Raw genomic sequence first — 24,779 nt, 5'->3', positions numbered from 1 at the left:
ACATCAGAAGACCCGTATTAGCCAATAGAAGCTCACAGGCTCTTCATTCTTAGCCTCACTGACATACACACAGTTTTACACCAGTTTCCCATAACAACCCAATCATTTCTGTTTTACACCGGGTTTTAATAACAATCCAGCATCTTTCTTTACTCGCCATGAATGGACTGTACCTATGCTACTCCATACTGGATTTCAGCATTCTCATAAATTGAACCCCATTCAGACCAGTCATGTCTCCAAAAATGAACCTGCACTTGGACGAAAGACTCCTGCAGCAAAGTGCATGGCTGCTGCCCGAGCTGCAGAAACCTCTCAACAGACCCATGCCTGTATCCAGGCTGTCAAGATACGTCATAGCCAACAGAGAGATGCTGAAACTCCCCAGCAGGCTGAGGCATTACTGCTGTCTCAAAAGGGTCCAAGTGTATTCCCCACTTCTGGGTTTATTTTGCAGTAAAACCTTTACTTTATTGGATATGTTGGCTTCATATCAGTAGAAAACAAAGTTTTTAACCGCACACACAAATAACAAACAAATAGACCCGTGTGAAGCTGGGTAACTCTGCTAGTGTTGTATAAAGAAAATAGTTTATCAAGGTTTATAGTGCAAATATTAAATTACTACTACAACTAATAAAATTATATAAAATATTGCTAAAAGCTATGTTAAACCTTTGCCAGCAAACCTTTAGCCTACAGAAAATATTGCTTGCATCTCAGTTTATAAATTTGCATTTGAATGTATTAGAAATGCAAAGTAAAATCCCTATAGAATATGTAAACAAGCAAAATCCCAAAGCTTTAGTACTTACTGAATCAACACAAAAGTGATTATCTGGAATGTTGCCATAATGACGAAACACATTCCTGGAAATGTTGATAGTGTTGCTGGGTAAATTCCATTAAATATCGCTGCTCCAATTAGTAAACATATCGTTTCGACTGACGCCATTATGGAAAACAGAGCACCTAAAGAAAAAGCATACGGCAAAATGTTATAAACAGCACGATGCCAAGATCTCAACACTAAAATAAACACTAAACACAAATTAGCTTTTTTTTTATCAGAAATGAGCCAATCCAGAAGGTCATAATTAACAGTAGAAGAACAGTAAATGGGTGGTCTGGTTTAGTTGTAGCTGAGAGCTGGTGATAAATACACTCCTCAACATTGAAATTGCAACACCAAGTAGGGCAAGTCGTAAGGTTATGCAAGTCGAGGAAGTAGCAGTTGTCGCTAAGATCTGCAAATGATTACATTTTCAAGCACTTAGGTCCAATCTGTGGCATGTGGGAGAGGAATAAAAGCCAGATTGAAAGCTAAGTTTTTTAGTCACATGAAACCTCAAAAATCAGATTAAGTGGTGTGGGATGATTGTGTGATGCCTCCTGTTCGTCGATGTGCCAGTTATTTCCACTTGACGCAAATTGAGAGGCGCAGAATCCTTGAACTGAGAGACCTTGGTTTATCACTCAGGCAGATCGCTACTCGCCTAGGCCGAGATGTCAGCACTGTTCAACACTGCGTGTCCCGGAGGTTGGGAGAACAACAACAAACAGGAATGACAGTGAGAGGTGCACGGAGGTCATCCATTCTGTAGTGCAAGTGACATTGGGTGTCACAGCCCAAGCGTCGGGCGGCAATCAGTGTTGACACAAACAATCAGACCCCTTTTGCACAACATTGGGCTATGAACCAGACGTCCAGCTACAGGTGTTCCATTGACCTCACGCCACTGCTCTCAAAGACTATCATGGTGCACAGCAAGATGGCAATGGAGGCTGGATTTGAGGTCTATCCTCTTCAGCGATGAGTCCCGCTTTTGTCTTGGATGCAATGATAGTCGGATATTCGTCTGGAGACCACGTGGGCAACCTATGAAGAGGCCTTCACAAGGGAACGTCACATCAGTCCTACTCCCGCTATTATAGAGTGGGGTGGCATAATTTACAGTTGCCAGACCCCTCTAGTCTTCATTTCAGGTTCACTAACATCTTTGGGTTACATTTATTTCCTCGTAAAGCCAGTGGTATGGCCATTTCTCCAAGGTGTCCCAGAAGCCGTTTTCCAACAGGACAATGCCGGGCCGCATGTTGCTCGCGCTATTGTGAGCAGCGTACATGGCTAAACATGCTACCATGGCCTGCTGCGTCTCCGGATGTGTCTCCCATCGAGCACATCTGGGACGTCAGAAATTGCAAAGGGAGTAGCCGGCAGCCAATCTTGATGATTTGTGTGCCCAAGTGCATTCAGTGTGGCATAACATTCCTCAGACAACCATTAATAACCTCATTGACAGCATGTAAAGGCGTGTAAGTGCATGTATTTCAACGCGTGGTGCTCATACTGAATACTAAATAAATCAAGGAATATTTTTTTTCCATTTTTTATAATATGCATACCATTAACATGTCTATCAATCCTGAGATTTCATAATTCCATACTTTGCCTTCTTGGTGTTGCCATTTCAATGTTGAAGAGTGTATAAGGCTTCATGTACACAGCCATATTGTGCCATATTGTGCCCATAGTCTGCTATGGTCCCACACTGTATCTCTGTGTGCCTTCGCTTTTATACTGAGGCAGACTGTGGTGTTTTCTTACAGATTCTGAATGAATCATGCCTTGCTTGTTGGAGGCAGAGTCGGCTCCAGGTCTATGTGGGTCCTTGGGCACCACAGACTTAGTGGGCCCTTTTGCGGGTTATCTCACAGCCGCAGAAAACTGGCAGAAAACTGAGGTTTGTGCCCCCATATAGAAGTTAGGCCCTGATTATGCCCCAATATAGAAGTTAGGCACCCAGTTTGTGCACCCATATAGAAGTTAGGCCCTGTTTTGCCCCCCATATATGCAATGCCCCCTTTAGATAATGCCATAGTGCCCTCTGTAGATAGTGCCACAATACCCTCTGTAGATAGTGCCACAGTGCCCTCTGTAGATAGTACCACAGTTCCCCTTTGTAGATAGTACCACAGTGCCCTCTGTATATAGTGCCACACATCCCCCTGTAGATAGTGCCACATAGCCCCCTATAGATAGTGCCACACACACACCCCCTTGTAGATAGTATCACACACACCCCCTTGTAGATAGTGCCACACACACCCCCTTGTATATAGCACCACACCCCCTTCCCTGTAAATAGCGCCATTGGGGCTAGTTCTGGGAGTGGAATCCCCAGCCAGAGCGTTTCCGACAATCTGGCAGGGGTGTCCGCTTCAGGAAAAGCCCCTGATGTCACTGTCCATATATGGATAGTGACGTCGGGTGCTTCTCTAGGAGCTGTATCCCCGGCCAAAGCGTCTGAATGCTCTGGCCGGGGATTCCGCTCCAGTAGGAGCCCCTGGTGTCACTGTCCATATATGGATAGTGAGGTCAGGGGCTTCACTAGGAGCAGAATCCCTAACGCCGGCACTGGATGGAGGCACCATATTCCAGTACATTTAAAGTCTACGGGTTCATAATGCTTTTCCTAAAGGGAATCTGTGTGCCCCATCCATGATCCATGCACGTGGATTTATTAGGTAACAAAAGTCATGCTAGACAAACGCTTAGGAGATAGGCTGAACTAGAAAAAATAGAAAGCTGGCCAATAAAGATGTGAGAATCAAAAAATACATTTTATTTCTCCATTGATATGCGAATATCAAACCTTTGAAAAATGGCAAATTCACCCTAGTAAATAGTGTTCTACTGTCAAAAATAGGCATAATGCAGTATATTCACAATATGTAAGAAAATATAAGTATGAAGTCCTTAAAACAAAGCCACATTTCAGTTATGGAGGAATACCACAATGGTACCCAATGTATCTGAGAATGATCATCTAAAGAGGCAAATTTTAGAGCAGGTGGTCTGGAAGTATGCAACCAGTTTAATGCAAGGTGCTTCCTAGGATTTTGTGACTGGGCCCATAATAAGCGGAAAAACAAGTCTTAGAACAAGCAGAAAATACACATAACAACTTTACTATTGTTTCTAACAAAATTTTCCAGTGTAGATGAAAGTGGATTCTGGAGCCATGTGCTAAACGTGGCTTGTGGTAACTCTTCAAGAAATGAAGGACTTCAAAATAACCCTAATATGCCTCCTTATTTTCTAAATAAAAGCTACAATCTACTACTGGCACTCCAGGCACTGAACACTGCATAACATCCGGTGCCCAGAGGCAGCTGTAACAGCTGATCAGTGCGGGGTCTGGGTGTCGGACCCACGCCGATCATATACTGATGACCTATATATCTTATGGATAGGTCATCAGTATGAAAAACCGGTCTGTGCCCAGACAACCCCTTTACTGTATGGTCCTGGGCCTTGGTGTCTGAATTTTTGTGCGATGACATATATAGCCACAGGATAGGTCATCAGTATATGATCGGCGCGGGTCTGACATCTGGACCCCACACTGATCAGCTCCCAGCTTCCTCTGGGCACCGGATTTCCATGCCGGAAGAGGATGGCTCTGGTCACAGTATAACGGTTGAATACTGCAAGTGAATAGGAGCAGAATTGCAGTTCTGCAGCACTGTGTACGGAGCCATCTGCACCACAGTGTACCGAGCCGGTCGGTTAGGTCTTCTGTCTGTATTTAGGGGGTCTGCTTCTGATACTGAACACTGCTTAACATCCGGTGCCCGAAGGAAGCTGGAACCGGGTGTCAGATCCCCACCGATCATATACTGTGGATAGGTTGTGAGTATAAAAAACGATCCGTGCTCGTACAACCCCTTTAATATATGGGCCTGTGGTCTGAATGTTCTTAGGTCTTGCCTTGGGTATAGAACAATATAGGGGGTGTGGTGCCTGATTTTTTGTGTTTTTATAGAGGCTGGTCTATTTTAGGGTAACACTATATTATTATGAGAAAAAAATTTGTAAAACAAGCATAAGTTTTCACTATTTTTATTTTCAAACTATAAGCCTAAAAATGAAATATAAAGCTAAAATTTTGTGTATAAAAATGAAAAGTAGAGAAATCTGCATTGATCATGAAAAAAACATTTAAAAAATCACGTCGCTAGCCCAACAAATAAAAACGTTATAGTCGTTAAACTAAAAAAAAAAAATGTTAAGCTCAAAATGACTAAATGCTGCCTGGTCCTGAACCGGTTAAAAACACACTGCACTGTAGGATCTTTTTGGGGTTTTTAAGATGAATAAACGGTCCAGAATTATTGGGGGGGACAGATGCCTGCCAGTGTTTATACCACTTATCAGATTATAGTAGCAGCACACTCTATCAGCATCAGGATTTAAGTTTAAGATCTATTTATTACAAAAAAAAAATGTCACGTGGACACAGACTAATGTATAACAGTGCTGTATAACTGCTTGACGTGGAATAATGCATACATTTTTGGTGGCAATATTATTACCAATTAGATATCTCCAAAACAGTGAGTGATATCACATCCGTCACGTCTGTATTAGCAGGTACGGTCACTTGGACACAGACTAAAGTATAACGGAGCTGTAGAAATACTTGAAGCAGAACACTACGTCAATTCTTGGTGGCACTATTAGATATATGCAAAACAATGAGTGACATCTGTATCAGCAGGCAGAGGCACACTATCAGCACCAGGATTAATATTATTGAAGAAGATTTGTTAATGTGATGAAGTTTGAAGATTCACAAACTAATGTAAGAATTGTAAAGGCTGCAGGAGCAATCACAGCCAATGTCGGATCATCATTAGGGCGAATAGCGGCAAAAACCACAGCAAAACTGCAATGTGTGTGTCCTGCAAAAGGACCTGCAGACATAAGGTCACACGACCTTATGTCTGTAGTTCTTGTTACTGTTTAGAGACCTGCTGGTCACATAACCGCAGGTCCTAGAACAGCAGCAAGACTCCACAGAGAAAACTATGAGGTGTGCTGCTAGGTATGTATAAAAGGATGGATTTGTTTAAGGGATATGCGGACTGTTTTTAGGGGGTTTCTTCTGTACTTCTTGGTTTTGGTCTGGGGTCTGTATTTAGGGGGTCTGATCAGTGGTCTGTATTTAGGGCATCTGGTCTGGGGGGTCTGTATTTAGGGGGTCTGCTCTGGGTTTTGTATTTTGGAGATTTGGTCTGGGGTCTGTATTAGTTTAAGGGGTTTGTATTTAGGGGTCTAGTGGTCTGTATTAGTTTAAGGGGTCTGTATTTAGGGGGTCTGTATTAGTTTAAGGGGTCTGGGGTCTGTATTTAGGGGGTCTGATGTGGGGTCTGTATTAGTTTAAGGAGTCTGTATTTAGGGGGTCTGTATTCGTTTAAGGGGTCTGGGGTCTGTATTTAGGGGGTCTGATGTGGGGTCTGTATTAGTTTAAGGGGTCTGGGGTCTTCTATTTAGGGGGTCTTGTCTGGGGTCTGTATTAGTTTAAGGGTTCTGGGGTCTGTTTTTAGAGGGTCAGGTCTTCTGTCTGTATTTAGGGGGTCTGGTCTGGGGTCTGTATTAGTTTAAAGGGTCTGGGGTCTGTATTTAGTAGGACTGGGGTATGTATTAGTTTATGGAGTCTGGTCTGGGGTCTGTATTAGGGGGTCAGGTCTGGGGTCTGTATTTAGGGGTCTGGTCCATGGTCTGTATTTAGGGTTCTGTATTTGTTTAGGGCGGTCTGGTCTGGGGACTGCAATAGTTTAAGGGGTCTGGGATCTGTATATAGGGAGTCTGGTCTGGGGTGTGTATATTTAGGGGCTCTGTCTGGGGTCTGTATGTAGGAGTCTGGTCTGGGGTCTGTATTAGTTTATGGGGTCTTGGATCTATATATAGGGGGCCTGGTCTGTGGTCTGTATTAGTTTAGGGGGTCTTTATTTATGGGTCTGTATTTAAGGGGACTGGGGTCTGTATTAGTTTAGGGGGTCTGGTCTGGGGTCTGCATTAGTTTAGGGAGTCAGGTCTCGGGTCATTATTAGTTTAGGGGGTCAGGTCTGGGGTCTGTATTTTTTGTGCTTGTTCTGGGGTCTGTATTTATTTAGGTTGCTTGTTATGGAGTCTGTATTTGTTTAGGGGGGGTCTGGTCTGGGGACTGCAATCATTTAGAAGGTCTGGGGTCTGTATGTATTCTAGAATCTGGTCTGGGGTCCGAATTTATTAGTCTGAGTAAAAGAGGTTGCCCGGGCACATCGATAGGTCATCTGTTTGAAAAAGCGGTCTGTGCCCGGACAACTCCTTTAATGTATGAGCCTGGGCGTTGGTGTCTGAATCTTTGTGTTTCTATGGAGGCTGGAAATGGCTGCAGAAGTGAGGAGCAAAGATGCCTCATCAGGAGAAGTCGCCATACCGATCTGTGTCAGATGGTGAAGAAAAGAGAACGGCTCCCATCAGAGAAGATGTCACATGTGAGTAACTGGATCTATAGAGGATCTGTCCGCTCTCATGACATGTCTGATGTAGGAAATCCTTGTATTCCACATAAAGTCTTTGTGTAACCAGTACTAATAGACAAATGCGTGTTACCATTCCCATTGTCAAGAGGATGTGTCCCTACACGGTGTGATACAGTCAGCGATGGTTGGAGACTGTCAGTATGTAGGGACACAGCCCTTTGACAAGGGGAATCATAACACCGATTTATCACTGCTCGCACAGAGAGATGGTGTTCACTAAAGACATGGCAGAGCGGCAGTGGGGTAGGAGGGCACAAGTTTGTGGAGCAGCCTAGGGCCTATGATCTACTTAATCCGCCACTGCTCACAGCAATTGCTGTGACTGCCTAACTAACACTGACACGGACTGACTCCTATAACATTTTAAAATCTCGCTCCCTATTAAATTATTATAAAGATGACTGACTATCTATTCTCACATACTCACTATGAAACACACTCACTGACACTAATCCACTATTTCAGGGGCGTAGCTAAAGGCTCATGGGCCCCGATGCAAAAGTTCTTACTGGGCCCCGCCCCGCAAACTTCTCATGGCCGACGGTCCGCTGCTTTCAGCTGCATCGCTGGGTCTCCTAAGTGACCCAACAATGCAGCACTAGCAGCCGGGGCGTCACTAAGGCTGGGTTCACACACCCTATTTACGGACGTAATTCGGGCTTTTTAGCATTGAATTACGTCCGAAAATGCGGCTCAAAAGGGTTGGCAAACATCTGCTCATTCATTTGAATGGGCTTTACGATGTTCTGTGCTGACGGTCATTTATTTTACGCGCCGCTGTCAAAAGGCGGCGCGTAAAAAAAGACGCCCGCGTCAAAGAAGTGCCTGTCACTTCTTCAGACGTAAGTGGAGCCGTTTTCCATGGACTCCATGGATAAACAGCTCCAATTACGTCCGTAATGGATGCAGCAAAAGACGACTGCACATGCCATTACGGCTGAAATTACGGTGCTGTTTTCTCCTGAAAACAGCACCGTAATTTCAGCCGTAACGGACGCTGCCGTGTGAACATACCCTCAGGGCTTAAAATGTATGGGGAAGTAGCCCCAATACATATGTGTCCCCCCCAAAAAAAATGTGTGTATAGGAGACAGCATAGCATATGCATAGCACTACGACCCTATGGATAGGATTAGATACAGTGGCTCAGCAGACAGTATCACACATGATAGGATTAGATACAATGACTCAGCAGACAGTATCACACATGATAGGATTAGATACACTGGCTCAGAAGGCACTATCACACATGATAGGATTAGATACAGTGGCTCAGCAGACAGTATCACACATGATAGGATTAGATGCAGTGGCCCAGCAGACAGTATCACACATGATAGGATTAGATACATTGACTCAGCAGACAGTTTCACGCATGATAGGATTAGATATAGTGGCTCAGCAGACAGTATCAACCATAATAGGATTAGATACATGGCCCAGCAGACAGTATCACACATGATTGGATTAGATGCAGGGCTCAGCTCGCTGACATTGCGGCTCCAGCGCTGGACCCAGGAAAGGTAAGAATAATAATTTTGCTTCCATATGTGTTACTGATTATTTTTGTGTGTTTGTGTTTTTTTACAGGTTCGGTTGTTGGACTTCGGATTTGAGGACTTCAATGACGGCGTTTTTTTTATTCTCAATAAAATGGTTAATGAGGGTTGTGTATGTTTATTTCAATAAAGTATTTGCTTGTATCTTTTTAAACTTTATTATCACCGTCTTAGTAATGGCCGCTGGCTGATTGACAACCTCCATTACTAAGGCAGGGCTTAATGTTAGCCGGTGCAGAGGCCAACACTAACCGCCATTATTACCCCGGTACCCACCGCCACCAGGGGTGCTGGGAAGAGCCGGGTACGAACCAGTACCCGTCCATCTGTAGTGACGGGCAGGCACCGGGGTGGTCGCAGGCTGGTATTATTAGGCAGGGAAAGGCCAAAAACAGTGGCCCTTCCCACCCTGGTAATGCTGCCTGCTGCTGCTGTGTTGTATCTGGCTGGTTATGAAAATTGGGGGGGACCCCACATCGTTCTTTCCAAATATTTTTTATTTTATTATTTTTAAAATGATGTGGGGTTCCGCCCATTTTTCATAACCAGCCAGATACAATAAAGCAGCAGCAGCCTAGCATCACCATGGTGGGAAGGGTCACTGTTTTTGGCCTTTCCCCTCCTGATACTACCAGCCTTCGGCCGCCCCAGTGCCCGACCATCACTACAGATGGTCAGGTACTGGATGGTACCCGGCTCTTCCCAGCACCCCTGGTGGCGGTGGGTACCGGGGTAATAATGGGGTAAGTGTTAGCCTCTGCACCGGCTAACACTAAGCCCCGCCTTAGCAACGGACGCTGTCAATCAGCCGGCGGCCATTACTAAGGCGGTAGTAATATAGTTAAAAAAAAAACACAAAGACATAGAAAAAATATTTTATTGAAATAAAAAAAAAAAACAAACAACCCTCATTAACCACTTTATTGATAATAAAAAAAAAAGCCATCATCGAAGTAGTCCTGGAATCCGCCGTAGTCCAACGACCGAACCTGTAAGAAAACACACAAGAAAAACAATTAGTAACACATGTGTTAGGCTTAGATACAGGGCCCATGTGTGATACTGTCTGTGGGACCCTGTATCTAAGCCTACCACAACGTAGGCTTAGATACAGGGTCCAGCAGACAGTAATCTTATACAGTATAAGATTACTGTGTGCTGGGGCCCTGTATCTAAACCTACAGTGTGGTAGGCTTATATACAGGGCCCATCAGACAGGATCACACATGGACCATGTATCTAAGCCTACCATGTGATTGGCTTATATACAGGGCCCAGCAGACAGGATCACGCATGGGCCATGTATCTAAGCCTACCATGTGATTGGCTTAGATACAGGGCCCAGCAGACAGGATCACACAATCTGTGATCCTGTCTCATGGGCTCCCTAAGCCTGCTACATCGTAGGCTTAGGGGTTGTGCAGTCCCTAAACATTGATGGCCTATCCACAGGATAGGCCATCAATAGCTGATGTGTCTTTTGGGACCCGCAAATCAGCTGTTTTGAAGGGGCCGCATCACTCGTACGAGAGCTGCTTCCCCTTCAAAACAGCTGATTGGCGGGTCCCGGGAGTCGGACCCCGCCAGTCAGGGCTAATCTTACCTTCCTCTTCAGCTGCGGCGGGAGTTCTGTTGTCTCGATGCTGTGCGCGGCGCATAGCGCTGTGACGTCATGCGCTGCGCACAGCGCTTGACGTCAGGACCTCCGCTTCGATCCAGAACCAGGAAGGTAAGTAAAGTCTGTTACTATAGTAACAGGGGCCCGCGGCCCGAGTTACTATAGTAACACTTTATTGATGTGGTGCGCGAGGCTGTGGGCCCCCCTGGCTTCGCGGCCCGGTCGCAATTGCGACCGCTGCGACCCCTATAGCTACGCCAGTGCACTATTTGTATTCTCTGTTTTACTATCTTTCACTCTCTGTCTGACAGCCTCTCTCTCCTATCTGTAGCCCCACAAAGCAGCAGAATTTCCTGGTTGGGCTGTTTATAGTGGCTATGACTAATATGGCTGACATCCACTCAGTCATCTGTGACTCACACCTATACATTGGCTGTGATAGAGAAAGGACTGCCTGCAAGGCATTATGGGGACGCCTACCGGGAGGCCACCCGGGATCATGCGATCCTTTTCCTTCTTCTTGTCTACTTCTGATCTGTAAAATAGCGGCCATAATTTTGAGCGATTTGTGCGGGACTATTTCCAAATTCGAATTAATTTGATTTATGTAGACTTGATTCGCTCATCTCTAGTAATAATTGAATGAGGTGAGACAATCCCTTTAAACATTTTATACTTATAAAGAAAGAAAAATGATTGCCATGGGACAGCAAGGCATATCATTTACCGATCAAGTTTTTTAAGCACATTTCCCGGAAAATATGACATCTTTCTCTTAGAAGGTACATAATACTGACAGCTAGTACTAGATAGAATTGCAGGACGATTATGCACAAAGAAATGGACAAAAAAATAATAATTGAAAAGATCGATTTAATTGATAGCAGGTCCATATTGTTTAAAGGGTTAGCCATGGCTGAACGTGTACATCATAGAAACGATTTTAGAAATGGAGGTAATGTCATCGGGGCTATCTTGGTTGTTTCTTTATGATGTTTTGAGTGGTACATACAAATAATTTTCCTACAAATAAATGTGGCTAACATCAAGTCAAAATCACCCTGTAGGAAAATTGGATCAAGGTCAGTACCATCGAATACATAGTAGTTTGGATTATCTGAGTAAAAACCTGAAAATAAATATTCAAGTTGCTCAATGTCACTGTTCACTCTCCAACTAACACCTCTATTTGCGACTTTTCTATCCAAATACATCTTTCTCCAAACCCTCTATTATATTTAGTTATTTCCTTTCCCGATTCCATGACTGACTCAAAGATGTCAGTGTAGTTATATACACCTTGTTCTAAATATATTAATGTATTAATTAAATAAATGATCAAATTATTTTATGTATACAATACCATGTTTGTTTCAGGCACTGACTTAAGAAGAAATGTAGTTTTGTAGATATTTTAGTTTAACCTGTAACCTTTCAACTGGCTCCCTTCCCATATAAATTCTGATTTGAAGAGTGATTGGACCTGATTATATATCCTAAACCCATTTATCACACTTGTCCACATACTCGGTTGGCTATTTAAATCTGCTATTCACCTTTGGCTGTACCTAGAGTGAGGGTTCACCTTTTCTCAAGCATTCCTATATTGTCCTTTTGTCTCAGATTCCTCTGTATACCAACCTTTCTGGCTCTTTGCCTGTGACTTTGACTTAAACTAACTTCTGCCATGTGGTACTTTTTACAAAGTCCAACACTTTTTTGCAAGTGTCACTGGTGTAACTAGGGAGCTCATTAGATCCTGTACCTTAATAACACACTAGTACCAATATAAGGGGATACTAGGAAGTTCACTTTTCTCTCAGGTAAGTAACTAACATTTTGGATTAACGCAAGTAACATGTATGTAAATTAGTACTCATTTACATTAATTAGCTTTTGACCATGAAACACCATGTAAGGAAACTGGACAGTTGATAAATTTTGAGTATACTTTACTACATAAAAACCCTCCAAATTGGACAATTACATTTTCATATAATGTTTCAAAATTAAGCCATGCTCTTATCTATAGGATTTCATAACATTCACAATGTTATGTTCAATCCTTGAAAAAAAAATCCTCTGGAATCTCAGGAATACAACATGTGGAAAAGAAAAAGTTTGCAGAATGCCTCCACTGTTCAGATAAAATGAATGTTATTCTATATGCTCACAATTTGCTAAAAACATGAGCATTTTCATATAATCGTAAGGCATGTGCGACTTTTTACAGGGCATGATTAGCATATCAAAGCACTTTACATAAATAGTCTCTCTCATTATGATCAATTATAATAACAGCTAACATTCATATAAACAGAAAAAAACTGATTATAAAGTTAATTTTGTTACAAACGACAACATACTTTTAGTAAACTCTAATATCTACCGGACCATATATTATTGTGCTTAGTTACCTATGTTATAAGAGCCACATATTTAATTTAAGTCAATCAATGCTTAACATCACCATAATTATAACATTGGACTCCACATGGTTGCATACACCCAGCCCTGGAAAGCATCAAGTCTAGCCGGACAACGGACAAATATAGCCTGTCAACTATACCGCTATGTCCCCACAGGAAAAAAAATTCAGGGCAGATCATAACTACATTTAATTTCTAAACTGTTAAAGGGTCACTTGACAAATTTCTTCCACTCACCGCTAAGCATCTCTGTAGCCATAGTAATCTCAATCAGGTTGGCCACTTATAAGTTAGAATCTCCTAATTTATTGATAAAATTATGAGGGATCACGTGACTACTTATCTCCAATCACCGCTATGCATTATTGTCACCATAGTATTAACAGTTTCGGACCATTTTGCCAAATGTTACTGTATTTTATTATGATAATAATTCCTGTGTATGATACTACTAAATTGTCTCAAACTACTACTACTACTATGGTGATGACAATGCATAGCAGTAATTAAAGCTATGTGCAGCTGCAGATTTACCTAAAACTGGCCATGTAAAGGAGTTGTGAACTCTTCTTCGTCTTGCGTAACTCCACTAGCTTTTGGGAATTCAGGTGTTTAGTATTTAATTTGCATGTATTATATCTCTTTTACATAGCTGGTTGTCCTGCTAGTTCTGACATAAATCCGACAGCACACTGCTTCTGTCGGGGATGATGTCATCTGCTCTCTCTGCTCTCTCCCCTCCTTTCTCTCAGTGTTAAAGATTGCAGCATGGAGGGAGTTGTATGGTGTGGCCCTAGCAAAAGTGTGGTGCAAGGGCTTGATGCAGTTGTGTCGCAGCAATGATGGTATGAAGCAAAAAATTGGTTGCAAACTCAAACTTACTTCTCAGCACAAATATACACAGCAGAAATAAATGTTTTTTTTAATATGATAGGCATAATATGATAGGCATAATCTTAGACACAACTCAGGCAGGCTTGCTTACTGCTGTGGACAGGGACAAGAACATCCTCCCTGATTCTAGTGTTTGTCTAGAAATACTAGTATTAGTTGGCCACAACTGCTTGCTTGCTGTCCATGTGGGAAGACTTCTGCCCATGTCCACCACTGATCTCACACCTTTTGCACACAGACACAGGGAGGCTCCTGCCTGTCACTCCAGGACCACAATATCAGGCCCATCGGCAGTGTTGATGCTTACTTGCAGCTTGTTACACAACTTTCCAACTATGTACACTCTGCAGCAGCTCCCTCTCTCTCTGTCTGGCCACCCCTAGCATCAGGAAGAGGCAAAGGCACACTCAGGGGTGTAACTAGGAAAGACTGGTGCCACACGCATCCCCCCATATAGATAGTGCCCACTGTAGATTGTGCCATAGAACCCCCCTGTAGATATTGCCATAAAGCCCCCCTGTATATAGCGCCATAAGCTCCCCCTGTATATATTGGCACAAGTGTAGCACATAGACCCCTGTAGATTGCGCCACACTCAGCCCCTTGTAGATAGAGCCACAGCCCTCCCCCTTGTAAATAGTGCCATACAGCCCCCCTAGTAGGTAGTGCCACACAGCCCCCCCTTAGGAGTGCCACACAGCCCATTGTACATAGTGCCACACAGCTAACCCATGTGCATAGTGCCACACAGCTCCTCCTTGTGTAAAGTGCCACACAGCCCCCCTTGTATATAGTGCCACACAGCCCCCCAAGTAGTACAAGGCAATGGTGCATCCGAGAAAGATGTATCAGCCAGGGGATGTCAATCAAACATGGAAAGTTGGGTTTGCAGGCAGGACTACGTGACTCTTCAGGATAGTGGCACCGACCCATGGCCCTTTAATGAGTAATTAGCATATAGCGTGCGCCGTTTTAAAAGTTGATTTTATAGATTTTGCTGCATGTGAAAAAAACATACATTTGGAAATATTGTCAGGTCATGTATTATTGCATGGTGGCGGTTCAAGAGGTTAAAACCACCAGACAGGTTCCCATGAAATATATAATGAATTAAAAACAATTCCATCTGCCCTGCAATTTTGTTATTATAAATATATCCTATATAATTACAGCTCCAGAACCAAGCTCTGAAATATATACAGCTCCAGAACCAACCTCAGTACATATATACAGTACCACAACCAAGCTCAGTACATAAATACAGTACCACAACCAAGCTCAGTACATAAATATAGCACTAGAACCAAGCTCTGACATATATACAGCACCAGAACAAAGCTCATACATATATACAGCACTAGAACCAAGCTCATACTTATATACAGCACTAGAACCACGCTCATACATATATACAGCATGAGAGTCAAGCTCAATACATATATACAGCACCAGAATCAACCTCAGTACATAAATACAGCACTAGAACCAAGCTCAGTACATATATACAGCACCAGAACTAAGCTCAGTACATATATACAGCCACAGAACTAAGCTCAGTACATATATACAACACCAGAACAAATACAGCTCAATTTAGTGCAACCCCTGCCATATAGGTTTGTACGGCGTAAAACTACAGCTCCCAGCATGGCCTGAACAATGGTAAGGATATGTTGGGAGATGCTGTTTCACAAAAAAAAAATCATACCACCCATCATCTCGCTACAGATCATACAGTGACTACAGTACTGATTAGAGGCAGAATAAACATTTAGATCAAGTGACTCACCGGTGACGTCTCACATTCTAGTTCTTTTTCTCTTTTCTTCTCCCTCCGGTCCAGACCTCTATGATGGATTTCATCTGGCCACGGCCCATTTCTGCAGTTTTCCGCTCAGATGTCTTCAGCTTCTCACTTTTAAAACATTTATGCACCTATAAACAAAGATAAAATTCTCAACACCTCTAAATATGATAGCGCAATACACTGCACCTCGAACTATGATAGTGCCATACACTGTGTCCCTGATTATAATAGTACCATACACTGTGTCCCACACACACAGTGCCCCCTATAGATAAAGCCCCATAGCCCCCTGTAGATAGTGACCCCATAAAGCCTCTGTAGATAGTGCCCATATATGGACTCCAGAGCTGCAAGGCAATAGTGCTAACCACTGAACCCCCGTGTTGCCATACATAAAGCTTCCCCTATAGATAGTGCTACACATATAGCCCACCTCTGTAGATAGTGCCTCACATATAGCCCACCCCTGTAGACAGTGCCCTGCATATAGCCCCCTGTAGATAGTGCCCCACAGGTAATACACCCCTGTATATAGTGTCCCACATATAGCCCACCCCTATAGATAGTGCCCTACACATAGACCCCTATAGATAGTGCTCCACATATAGCCCACCCCTGTATATAGTGTCCCAAATATTGCCCATCCCTGTATATAGTGTCCCACATATAGCCCATTCCTGTAGATAGAGCCCTACATATGGCTCCCCCTGTATATAGTGCTCCACATCCCCACATATAGACCCATATGTAGATAGAGACCCTACTATAGATAATGCCACTCACAGTTTTAGTAGGAAAAAAATAAAAATAAACTTACATATTCACATGATCCCGTTCCCGTGCCATCTGGTGGCAATGCAGATCTGCTCTGTTCTGAGCAGGTCTGCTGGAGCTGAACAAGCGACACATCGTTACAAGGCGCTGATTGGCAGGGCAGAATGATTTGCCCGTCAATCCGCGCCTTTCAACCACGGAAGCGGCACTATGACTTCATCGTGCCGCTAGCGTCGTTGAAAGGTGCTAATTGGTGGGGCAAGTCATTTTGCTCCGCCAATCAGCGTCATTGTAAAGCATTGAATGGTCGGGTACGAAACGTGCCTGGCCATTCAGCGCTAATGCATGTATTAGTACCTGCGTGCTATAGATGCAGGTACAATTACTGCAAAAGTGGGTGGCTGTCGCTAGCACCCGGGCCCCCTCTGGTGCTAGCGATGCCACCGGGCATGAGAAGGACCGTGCTGCCCGGTCCACAAATGTTAGCGACTCGGTGGCGCGGGCACCGCTACCATTGTAGCAGCCATAACGGCTGCTAGCAGTGCCACTGGGAATATGGGGGGGAGGGTCGAAGGGCGTGGGCCCCATAGCAATCGCTATGGCTGCTACAGCGGTAGTTACGCCACTGACCACACTGCGTCATCCTGGTACTGTTATGCAATGAAGACCAAATGATATCCACTCCAGATTCCAATGCCTACAATTTAGGTACCAGCAAACCAACCACCAACATACCTGTACAATGCAAAACGGTCAAAATGCTACAGTGCATAACAGCACACCATCAATACAATAGTCCATACTGTCCACTCCTCTGGTAGCATGCCACCTAGGGGAACAAAATCACATATATGCAGCACGTGCTAAAGGCACAGTGCATATAAATAATAAAGGCACCATTCCTGGTTATTATAAAAAGTGCAATAATTGGTCATGCATACAATCAAGCCCCTTTTTAGGGATGGGATGCTCCCCCACATATTACTGGGTGGGGGTTGTACACTGCAAATCAGAGTGTGGAGGGGAAGAAAGCATCTAAATCCACAGGGAGGGCAGATCACACAGGTTGTCAGTACAAGAGTGAAGATAGGAATGAGAGCAGACATAGCAATCTGTAGGGGGAGGGTAAAGTGATCACACAAGCTGTGTGGCACCCAGAATCTGAAGAGGGGAATCGCACAGTCCTCAGCATCAGTGTCTATCAGCACAAGGGTAAAGATCACCCTCATGGTCAGTAGAAGGAAAAAGCAGTACAGGAATAAAGCTGTGCTGATGCATCAGAGCTGGTGAAGGCAGCAGCATCCTGGACAACCAAATTTCACATCCAGCATTTATTACTGGGAGGGACCAGCTCACATGAGAAAATAGAAAACTAGAAGCAGGTTACAAACTGCATATTACGGGGTATGAACATAAATGAAGGAATGAAGATTGCAGCCTGAAATTGAGTTCAACTTTTTTTTTTTAAACTCCAGGTAATCAGTAACATATGTAAAAAATCATGTTTTCCATGTCAAAGGTGTCCATAGCCTTTAAATGCATTCATTCTAATAACATTACAGTATTTGTAACACAAAACAATTATATTTCGCATTCTAAGTTTTAATTATAAGCCATAATTGCTTGCATTTGATTTATTATATGTATAGGAGCTAAAGGTTAATTATTGTTTTGACTTTTAATTGAAAAAGATATTTCACTGAAATATTTAGTACAATGTCAAGTTATTTAGCCCTTGTAAGAGAGTTGTTAAAGAACAATTAGAGGTTTTTATAAGATATATGGAGGTAATTAATCACTGTCCTGTACATTTTATGTAGGACACTAATGCTGACTTTAGAAAATATGTTTGCTCATACATTTAAATTTAGAGGTAATTTCCATAAATTATTATAACAAACATTCACATATAATAGATTATAGAGACCATCAATCAAGCAGTATTTCACATGGAATATGCTTATCAGCGCAACACAAGAAATTATGACAGAATTTTATTCCCCACCTACAATAATTCTCCTGTAATTTCACTTTATAGCTTTCGTATAAATGATTAAGCTATATTGGATACAAAGATAATATTCTTAGGATGACAACTTCAGTTATCATTTATTTGAATATCTATAGAATATTACCAATTTATGTCACTATTTTAAAAAGTGTAATGCAAGAGTTAAAGATAATAATAATATAATAATAAGTAACTGTTAGTTCCTTTGACACATTTTCCCCCCAAGAATCGGGGTTTGATATCAGCCAACAGTTATGTAAGTATACACACACACATACATACATACATACATACATACATACACTCCTCAATATTGAAATTGCAACACCAAGAATCGATGAACTAGCAGGTGTCGCTAAGATCTGCAGATGATCACATATTCAAGCACCTAGCTCCAATCTGCGGCAGGGAAGGGGCCTAAAAACCAGATTGAAAGCAACATTTTTTAGTCACATGAAACCTCAAAAATCGTATCAAGTGTTGTGGGATGATTGTGCGATGTCTCCTGTTCGTCGGCGTGCCAGTTATATCCACTTGAAAACCGGATGCCAGAGGCAAGGAAGCCTTATTTCCCAGCTACCAATAGAACAGTTAAATTTTTAAATTTTTGAATTATAATCTTTATTATGCTATTCCAGCAAGTAAACAGACAGACAAAACCAACATGAATAGTTAAAATTTTCTATGCATGGATGGGGTCAGTTAAAATTTTCTATGCATGGATGGGGTCAGTAGCCGTTGTGGCTATAACAATATATATGTGTTCCTGCCGTCTGTGACTGCAGACAAGCAGATTCAGGAAGTCACCGATATCGACGGAGACCTCCTAAGTAGTTAAATTGTTAAATTATAAAGTAGAGATGCCCACATTCCAGCATGCGTTAAAATTAGGAAGAGAGCCCCCCCGACATGTTTCGCTACTTATGTAGCGTCCTCAGGGGTTCATGGGGCTACTGGCGGCGCGCCGGGAAACTCACGCTGTTATGGGAATTCTCTGTGACGTGTCAGAGGGTGTGTACATGGATTGGACCAATGGCAGTGAGGGTGGGCGAAAACCACAAAACCCCCATTTGAGTGGCAGGTAAAGCTGCCAATCGAAAAATAGACAGCCCGAACATTCACTAGAAGTGACCCCGCATGCGCACAGGGGCTTATTCGGCACTTTAATTAATGGACCACTCGTAAGGATCACCAGATGTATACATAAATGCTTCTATTCAGGAACACTAGGCTTGAAAAGATAGCCGTTGTTGTGATGGTTACAGGGTCTATACCAGTAGGTGATGTGTAAGCCGTATGGTATACCGGCTATTGAATTAGGAAAAATATGTAATATGACGGCAGATACTCCTGCCGATGGATAACAACAGGGTGCTGGGACACACACGGTCACTCATTAGAGTGCACGCATGTGTCCCCGCAGAATAATAATATAGGTTTTTATCAACAACCACAATTAGAATAGTGATACCAGTTTAAAAAGGGGGTATTAAAGGTGTAGATACAGCACCAGTGAGTAGGCTAGTTCTAACCAGGTACATGCAATATAGTTCTCAGAGTAGGTAGGGGAGATCTAAGTGGAACTTATCAAATGTTTACTAAGGCATAGGTCGATGCCCCAACCACCGCCAGCGGTCCGTATACAAGTCCAAAAAGGGGGGGGGGGGGGGTAGGAATACCATAGGTAGAACAGAGAGAGTCTGGGGCCGCCAGATCTCAATAGTTGGACAGTGTCTGTAGTCTTGCATAATGTCACTGTATAAAACAAAAAGTATATATATAATTTTTAAGATACAGGAATAAGATTAGGTTATGAGCATATATCACTGAAGTAGTGGTATTGAACTAAATGTATTAATCTGTCAGTCTCAAAGAAAAGCCGTAAATGTAAATCCCTCATTGAGACCCGAAGGGTTAAGAGAGTGCAATCGATGAATCCATCGAGCCTCCTCCTGCAGTAGCATACGATCTAAATTACCAGCCCTTGGTCCCAATTTTACCTGGGTGACACCCCAGAACTGGAGTAACTTAGTGTCGCCACCGTGTAGCTGGTGCATATGTCTGGATAACGTAGTGTCCTCTTTATGATTAATCGTACTCAAATGCTTTGAGATTCTCCTTCTTAGTTCCTGTATGGTCTTACCCACGTATAGTTTGGGGCAAGGGCATTTCGCTATATATATCACCCCACTACTATGGCAGTTAATAAACTGCTTAATCACATAGATTTTACCATCAAATGGATTCGTAAACGTTTTTGTCGTGGGCATAAAGGGACAGAAGGAGCAGCGACCACATGGGTGGGAGCCCTTGACTGGAGATTTTAACCAAGTCTGTTGAGAACTGCTTTTAGTGGTATAATGACTATGTACCAAAAGTTCTCGTAGGTTCTTCCCTCTACGGTAAGTGATACTCGGAACTGCAGAGATGACTTGTTTGAGATCTGGGTCAGTGGTAAGTATTGACCAATGTTTTTTAAGAATGTCCATAACTTCAAAAGAACAGACGTCATAAGTGCCAATGCAGCGGATGGCACTGGATGACTCAGTCTTGACAAGGTTTGTACCTTTGTCCTGAATCAAGCCCTGTCTATCAGTTGCCCTAGCCCTCGCATAGGCCCTATGTAGCCACTTTTTCGGATAGCCACGTGCCACGAATTTATTATATAATTCGTCGCATTCGATCTGAAAGGATTGTTCATCAGAACAGTTTCTCTTGGCTCGAAGGTATTGCCCTATCGGTATACCCCTTTTCAGGGACGATGGGTGATGACTTTGCCAGTGTAAAAGACTATTCGTGGCCGTGGCTTTCCGAAATATATCGGTATGGACACTACCGCCAGGGTCCAGGGAGATCTTAAGATCAAGAAAACTGATCTCGCTCTTATGTGTTTCATGGGTAAATCTCATGCCAATATCATTATTGTTAAGTGTCAGAACGAAATCATTGAATAAATCAGTGTCACCATCCCAAAAAATGAGAATGTCGTCAATGAATCTCCCCCAAAACAAAATGTGTGATGTAAAGGAAAGTAAATTATCTGTGAAAACAATGGTGTCTTCCCACCACCCCAAAAATAAATTTGCATAGGTAGGTGCGCATACAGTGCCCATGGCTGTGCCTTTTACTTGTTTATAGTACTTTCTATCAAAGGTGAAATAATTATGTGTGAGTAGAAATTGTAACAGTGATAGGACAAAATCATTGTGTAAATGAAATTGAATACCTTTGGTGCTTAAAAAGTGTTTAACTGCAACTAAACCTAATTGGTGCTGAATATTGGTGTATAGCGATTCAACATCAATAGTGGCAAGTATGGTGGTTGAAGTGACATGGATCTCCTGGATCCTGGCGACAGTGTCCTTAGTGTCCCTCAAAAAAGAGGGTAGGGAGGAGACGAACGGTGAAAGAATTTCGTCCACATAAAGGCTGATCCCCTGTGTGAGATTATCATTTCCTGATACGATTGGCCTACCAGGGGGAGGACGTGCAGCCTTATGGATTTTTGGCAGGGCATAAAACGTTGCTAAAGTCGGGCTAGGGTTATATAGTCGTTTGAATTCGTCTGTAGTTAGTAGATTATTAGTTTTTGCCTCCGAAAGGAGGACATGCAGTTCGGCCAGGAAACGGTCAGTAGGGTTACTTGTCAATATGACATAGGTAGTGGTGTCATCTAGTAATTTGTGGACCATTTGCGTGTAGTCCACTCGGTTCATCACAACTACATTTCCTCCTTTATCGGAGGGTTTTAAAACGATCTCATCATTATTACATAAGTCATCCAGTGCCAATTTCTCGCTAGTGCTGAGGTTCCCAAAAACCCTAGATTTATTATTTTTTAATTTACATAAATCAGTACATACCATCTTAACAAAGATATCGATATGACTATATTGGGAAAATGGCGGAGTGAGTTTGGATTTTGGTCGTGAAGTTGAAAAGGGACCAGTAGCGGTAACAGCTCCAAATTCATTTTCCTCTAGTAAAGTTTCAAGGTCTCTTAGGGTTTTAAGTTCCTCATAGCTATAGGACGTGCCGTCTCGGGTAATATTTTTAAAGTGTTTATGTAATGCTAGTTTCCTGGCAAAAAGATTAATATCCTTTGACCAAACAAAATCATCAAAGGCAGGTGCAGGTGTATATGACAATCCCTTACATAATAAAGTTTTTTGATGGGGATTTAAATGTAAAGAGGATAAATTAAAGATCTGCATATTATCATCCCTATGATTGTGTGAACCCAATGGTGTTATTATTTCGGACCCCAACGTGGGTTTGGTGGTCCTAAAAAAGGAAAGGCAGCAATAGGGGTCATGGGTATAGTGACACTGCTCGATGACCTGGGATTGCCATTGTCTGCTTGTTCCACACCTGGAGTATGAGGTATCTGAGATGTATTTGAAAAGCCCAATAATCGTGAGGCAACAGAGGTAGAGGACGTAGTTTTGAAGCTGGTAGGTGAACATACTCCGTTTTGGTTGGAATAATCTCCTGCAGGGGATCTAGATATAGAGGAGGTTCTTTTCGATAAATTATATTTATTATTTTTATTAGACTTGATTTTACGTTTGGTGCCCAGTCTCAGGTTTTCACTGGGCAGTCTAGAATCATCAGTGCCCGATGTATCAGATTCTGAGAAGTCTGTATAGACAGCAGTCTGTTTGAATATGGGCTGTGAACGAGTTCTATAGGTGTATGCTTGTCCTGTATCAAAGTCCCTGCAGTCACGGATGTATTTACGATGCTTACGTTCTTTTATTTCTCCTTGCAATTTCTCAATGTTTTTTTGTAACTTTATTTCAGATACATTAAATTCTGGGGAGGATTTAAATGTCTGTATATCCTCGATTTCTTTTTCAAGTTGAGCGAAGGTTATATTGTAGTCACGCTTCTCAAACTCCAAGAGATAATTCAACATACGAAGAGAGCTATCCGTCAATAGCTCCTCCCAACCTTTAATAAATGTAATGTCATTACGATATAAGTTTGGTATAATATTAATACGTAATCCTCTATATACTATTTTCTGCTGTATATAGGTTTCAAGACTTGCTATCTCCCAGCTTGATCGGATAAATTTTTGATACGTTTTTTGTAAGTCTTTGAACGCTGTGTTCATATCAAATTGGTGTAAAGGAATCTTTTCTTTAGTAAACACAAATGCAGCTTCAGCAGTGAAGCTCTCTTGATTAGGCTTTTTTGATAAAAAGCCAGCCATAACCTAAAATATGTCAATAGGTGATTAAATGTCCAACAGTGTGAACAGGGTCCAAGAGGAAATGGGTGATTAACCCTATAAATGCAACACAGAAAAGGTTTGGACCCTTGGTAGTTGGCAGGCCTAATACAGCAATTGAAAACCGGATGCCAGAGGCAAGGAAGCCTTATTTCCCAGCTACCAATAGAACAGTTAAATTTTTAAATTTTTGAATTATAATCTTTATTATGCTATTCCAGCAAGTAAACAGACAGACAAAACCAACATGAATAGTTAAAATTTTCTATGCATGGATGGGGTCAGTTAAAATTTTCTATGCATGGATGGGGTCAGTAGCCGTTGTGGCTATAACAATATATATGTGTTCCTGCCGTCTGTGACTGCAGACAAGCAGATTCAGGAAGTCACCGATATCGACGGAGACCTCCTAAGTAGTTAAATTGTTAAATTATAAAGTAGAGATGCCCACATTCCAGCATGCGTTAAAATTAGGAAGAGAGCCCCCCCGACATGTTTCGCTACTTATGTAGCGTCCTCAGGGGTTCATGGGGCTACTGGCGGCGCGCCGGGAAACTCACGCTGTTATGGGAATCCTCTGTGACGTGTCAGAGGGTGTGTACATGGATTGGACCAATGGCAGTGAGGGTGGGCGAAAACCACAAAACCCCCATTTGAGTGGCAGGTAAAGCTGCCAATCGAAAAATAGACAGCCCGAACATTCACTAGAAGTGACCCCGCATGCGCACAGGGGCTTATTCGGCACTTTAATTAATGGACCACTCGTAAGGATCACCAGATGTATACATAAATGCTTCTATTCAGGAACACTAGGCTTGAAAAGATAGCCGTTGTTGTGATGGTTACAGGGTCTATACCAGTAGGTGATGTGTAAGCCGTATGGTATACCGGCTATTGAATTAGGAAAAATATGTAATATGACGGCAGATACTCCTGCCGATGGATAACAACAGGGTGCTGGGACCCTGTTACGGCTTTTCTTTGAGACTGACAGATTAATACATTTAGTTCAATACCACTACTTCAGTGATATATGCTCATAACCTAATCTTATTCCTGTATCTTAAAAATTATATA

General features: G+C 42.5%; 1 protein-coding gene across 1 annotated transcript in view; it reads right to left on the bottom strand.

Moving 5' to 3' along the window:
* The window catches only part of LOC142761238 (proton-coupled folate transporter-like), a 399,800-nt gene that overhangs the window by 175,252 nt on the left and 199,769 nt on the right, over nt 1-24,779 (bottom strand). Inside the window, exon 6 of the mRNA XM_075864431.1 lies at nt 816-972. Coding sequence (XP_075720546.1) covers nt 816-972 — 157 coding nt within the window. The remainder of the gene's footprint in view (nt 1-815; nt 973-24,779) is intronic.

This window comes from Rhinoderma darwinii, chromosome 4 (assembly GCF_050947455.1).
Source record: "Rhinoderma darwinii isolate aRhiDar2 chromosome 4, aRhiDar2.hap1, whole genome shotgun sequence".
Lineage (NCBI taxonomy): Eukaryota > Metazoa > Chordata > Amphibia > Anura > Rhinodermatidae > Rhinoderma > Rhinoderma darwinii.
This window is presented reverse-complemented; position numbering and strand designations above follow the sequence as displayed.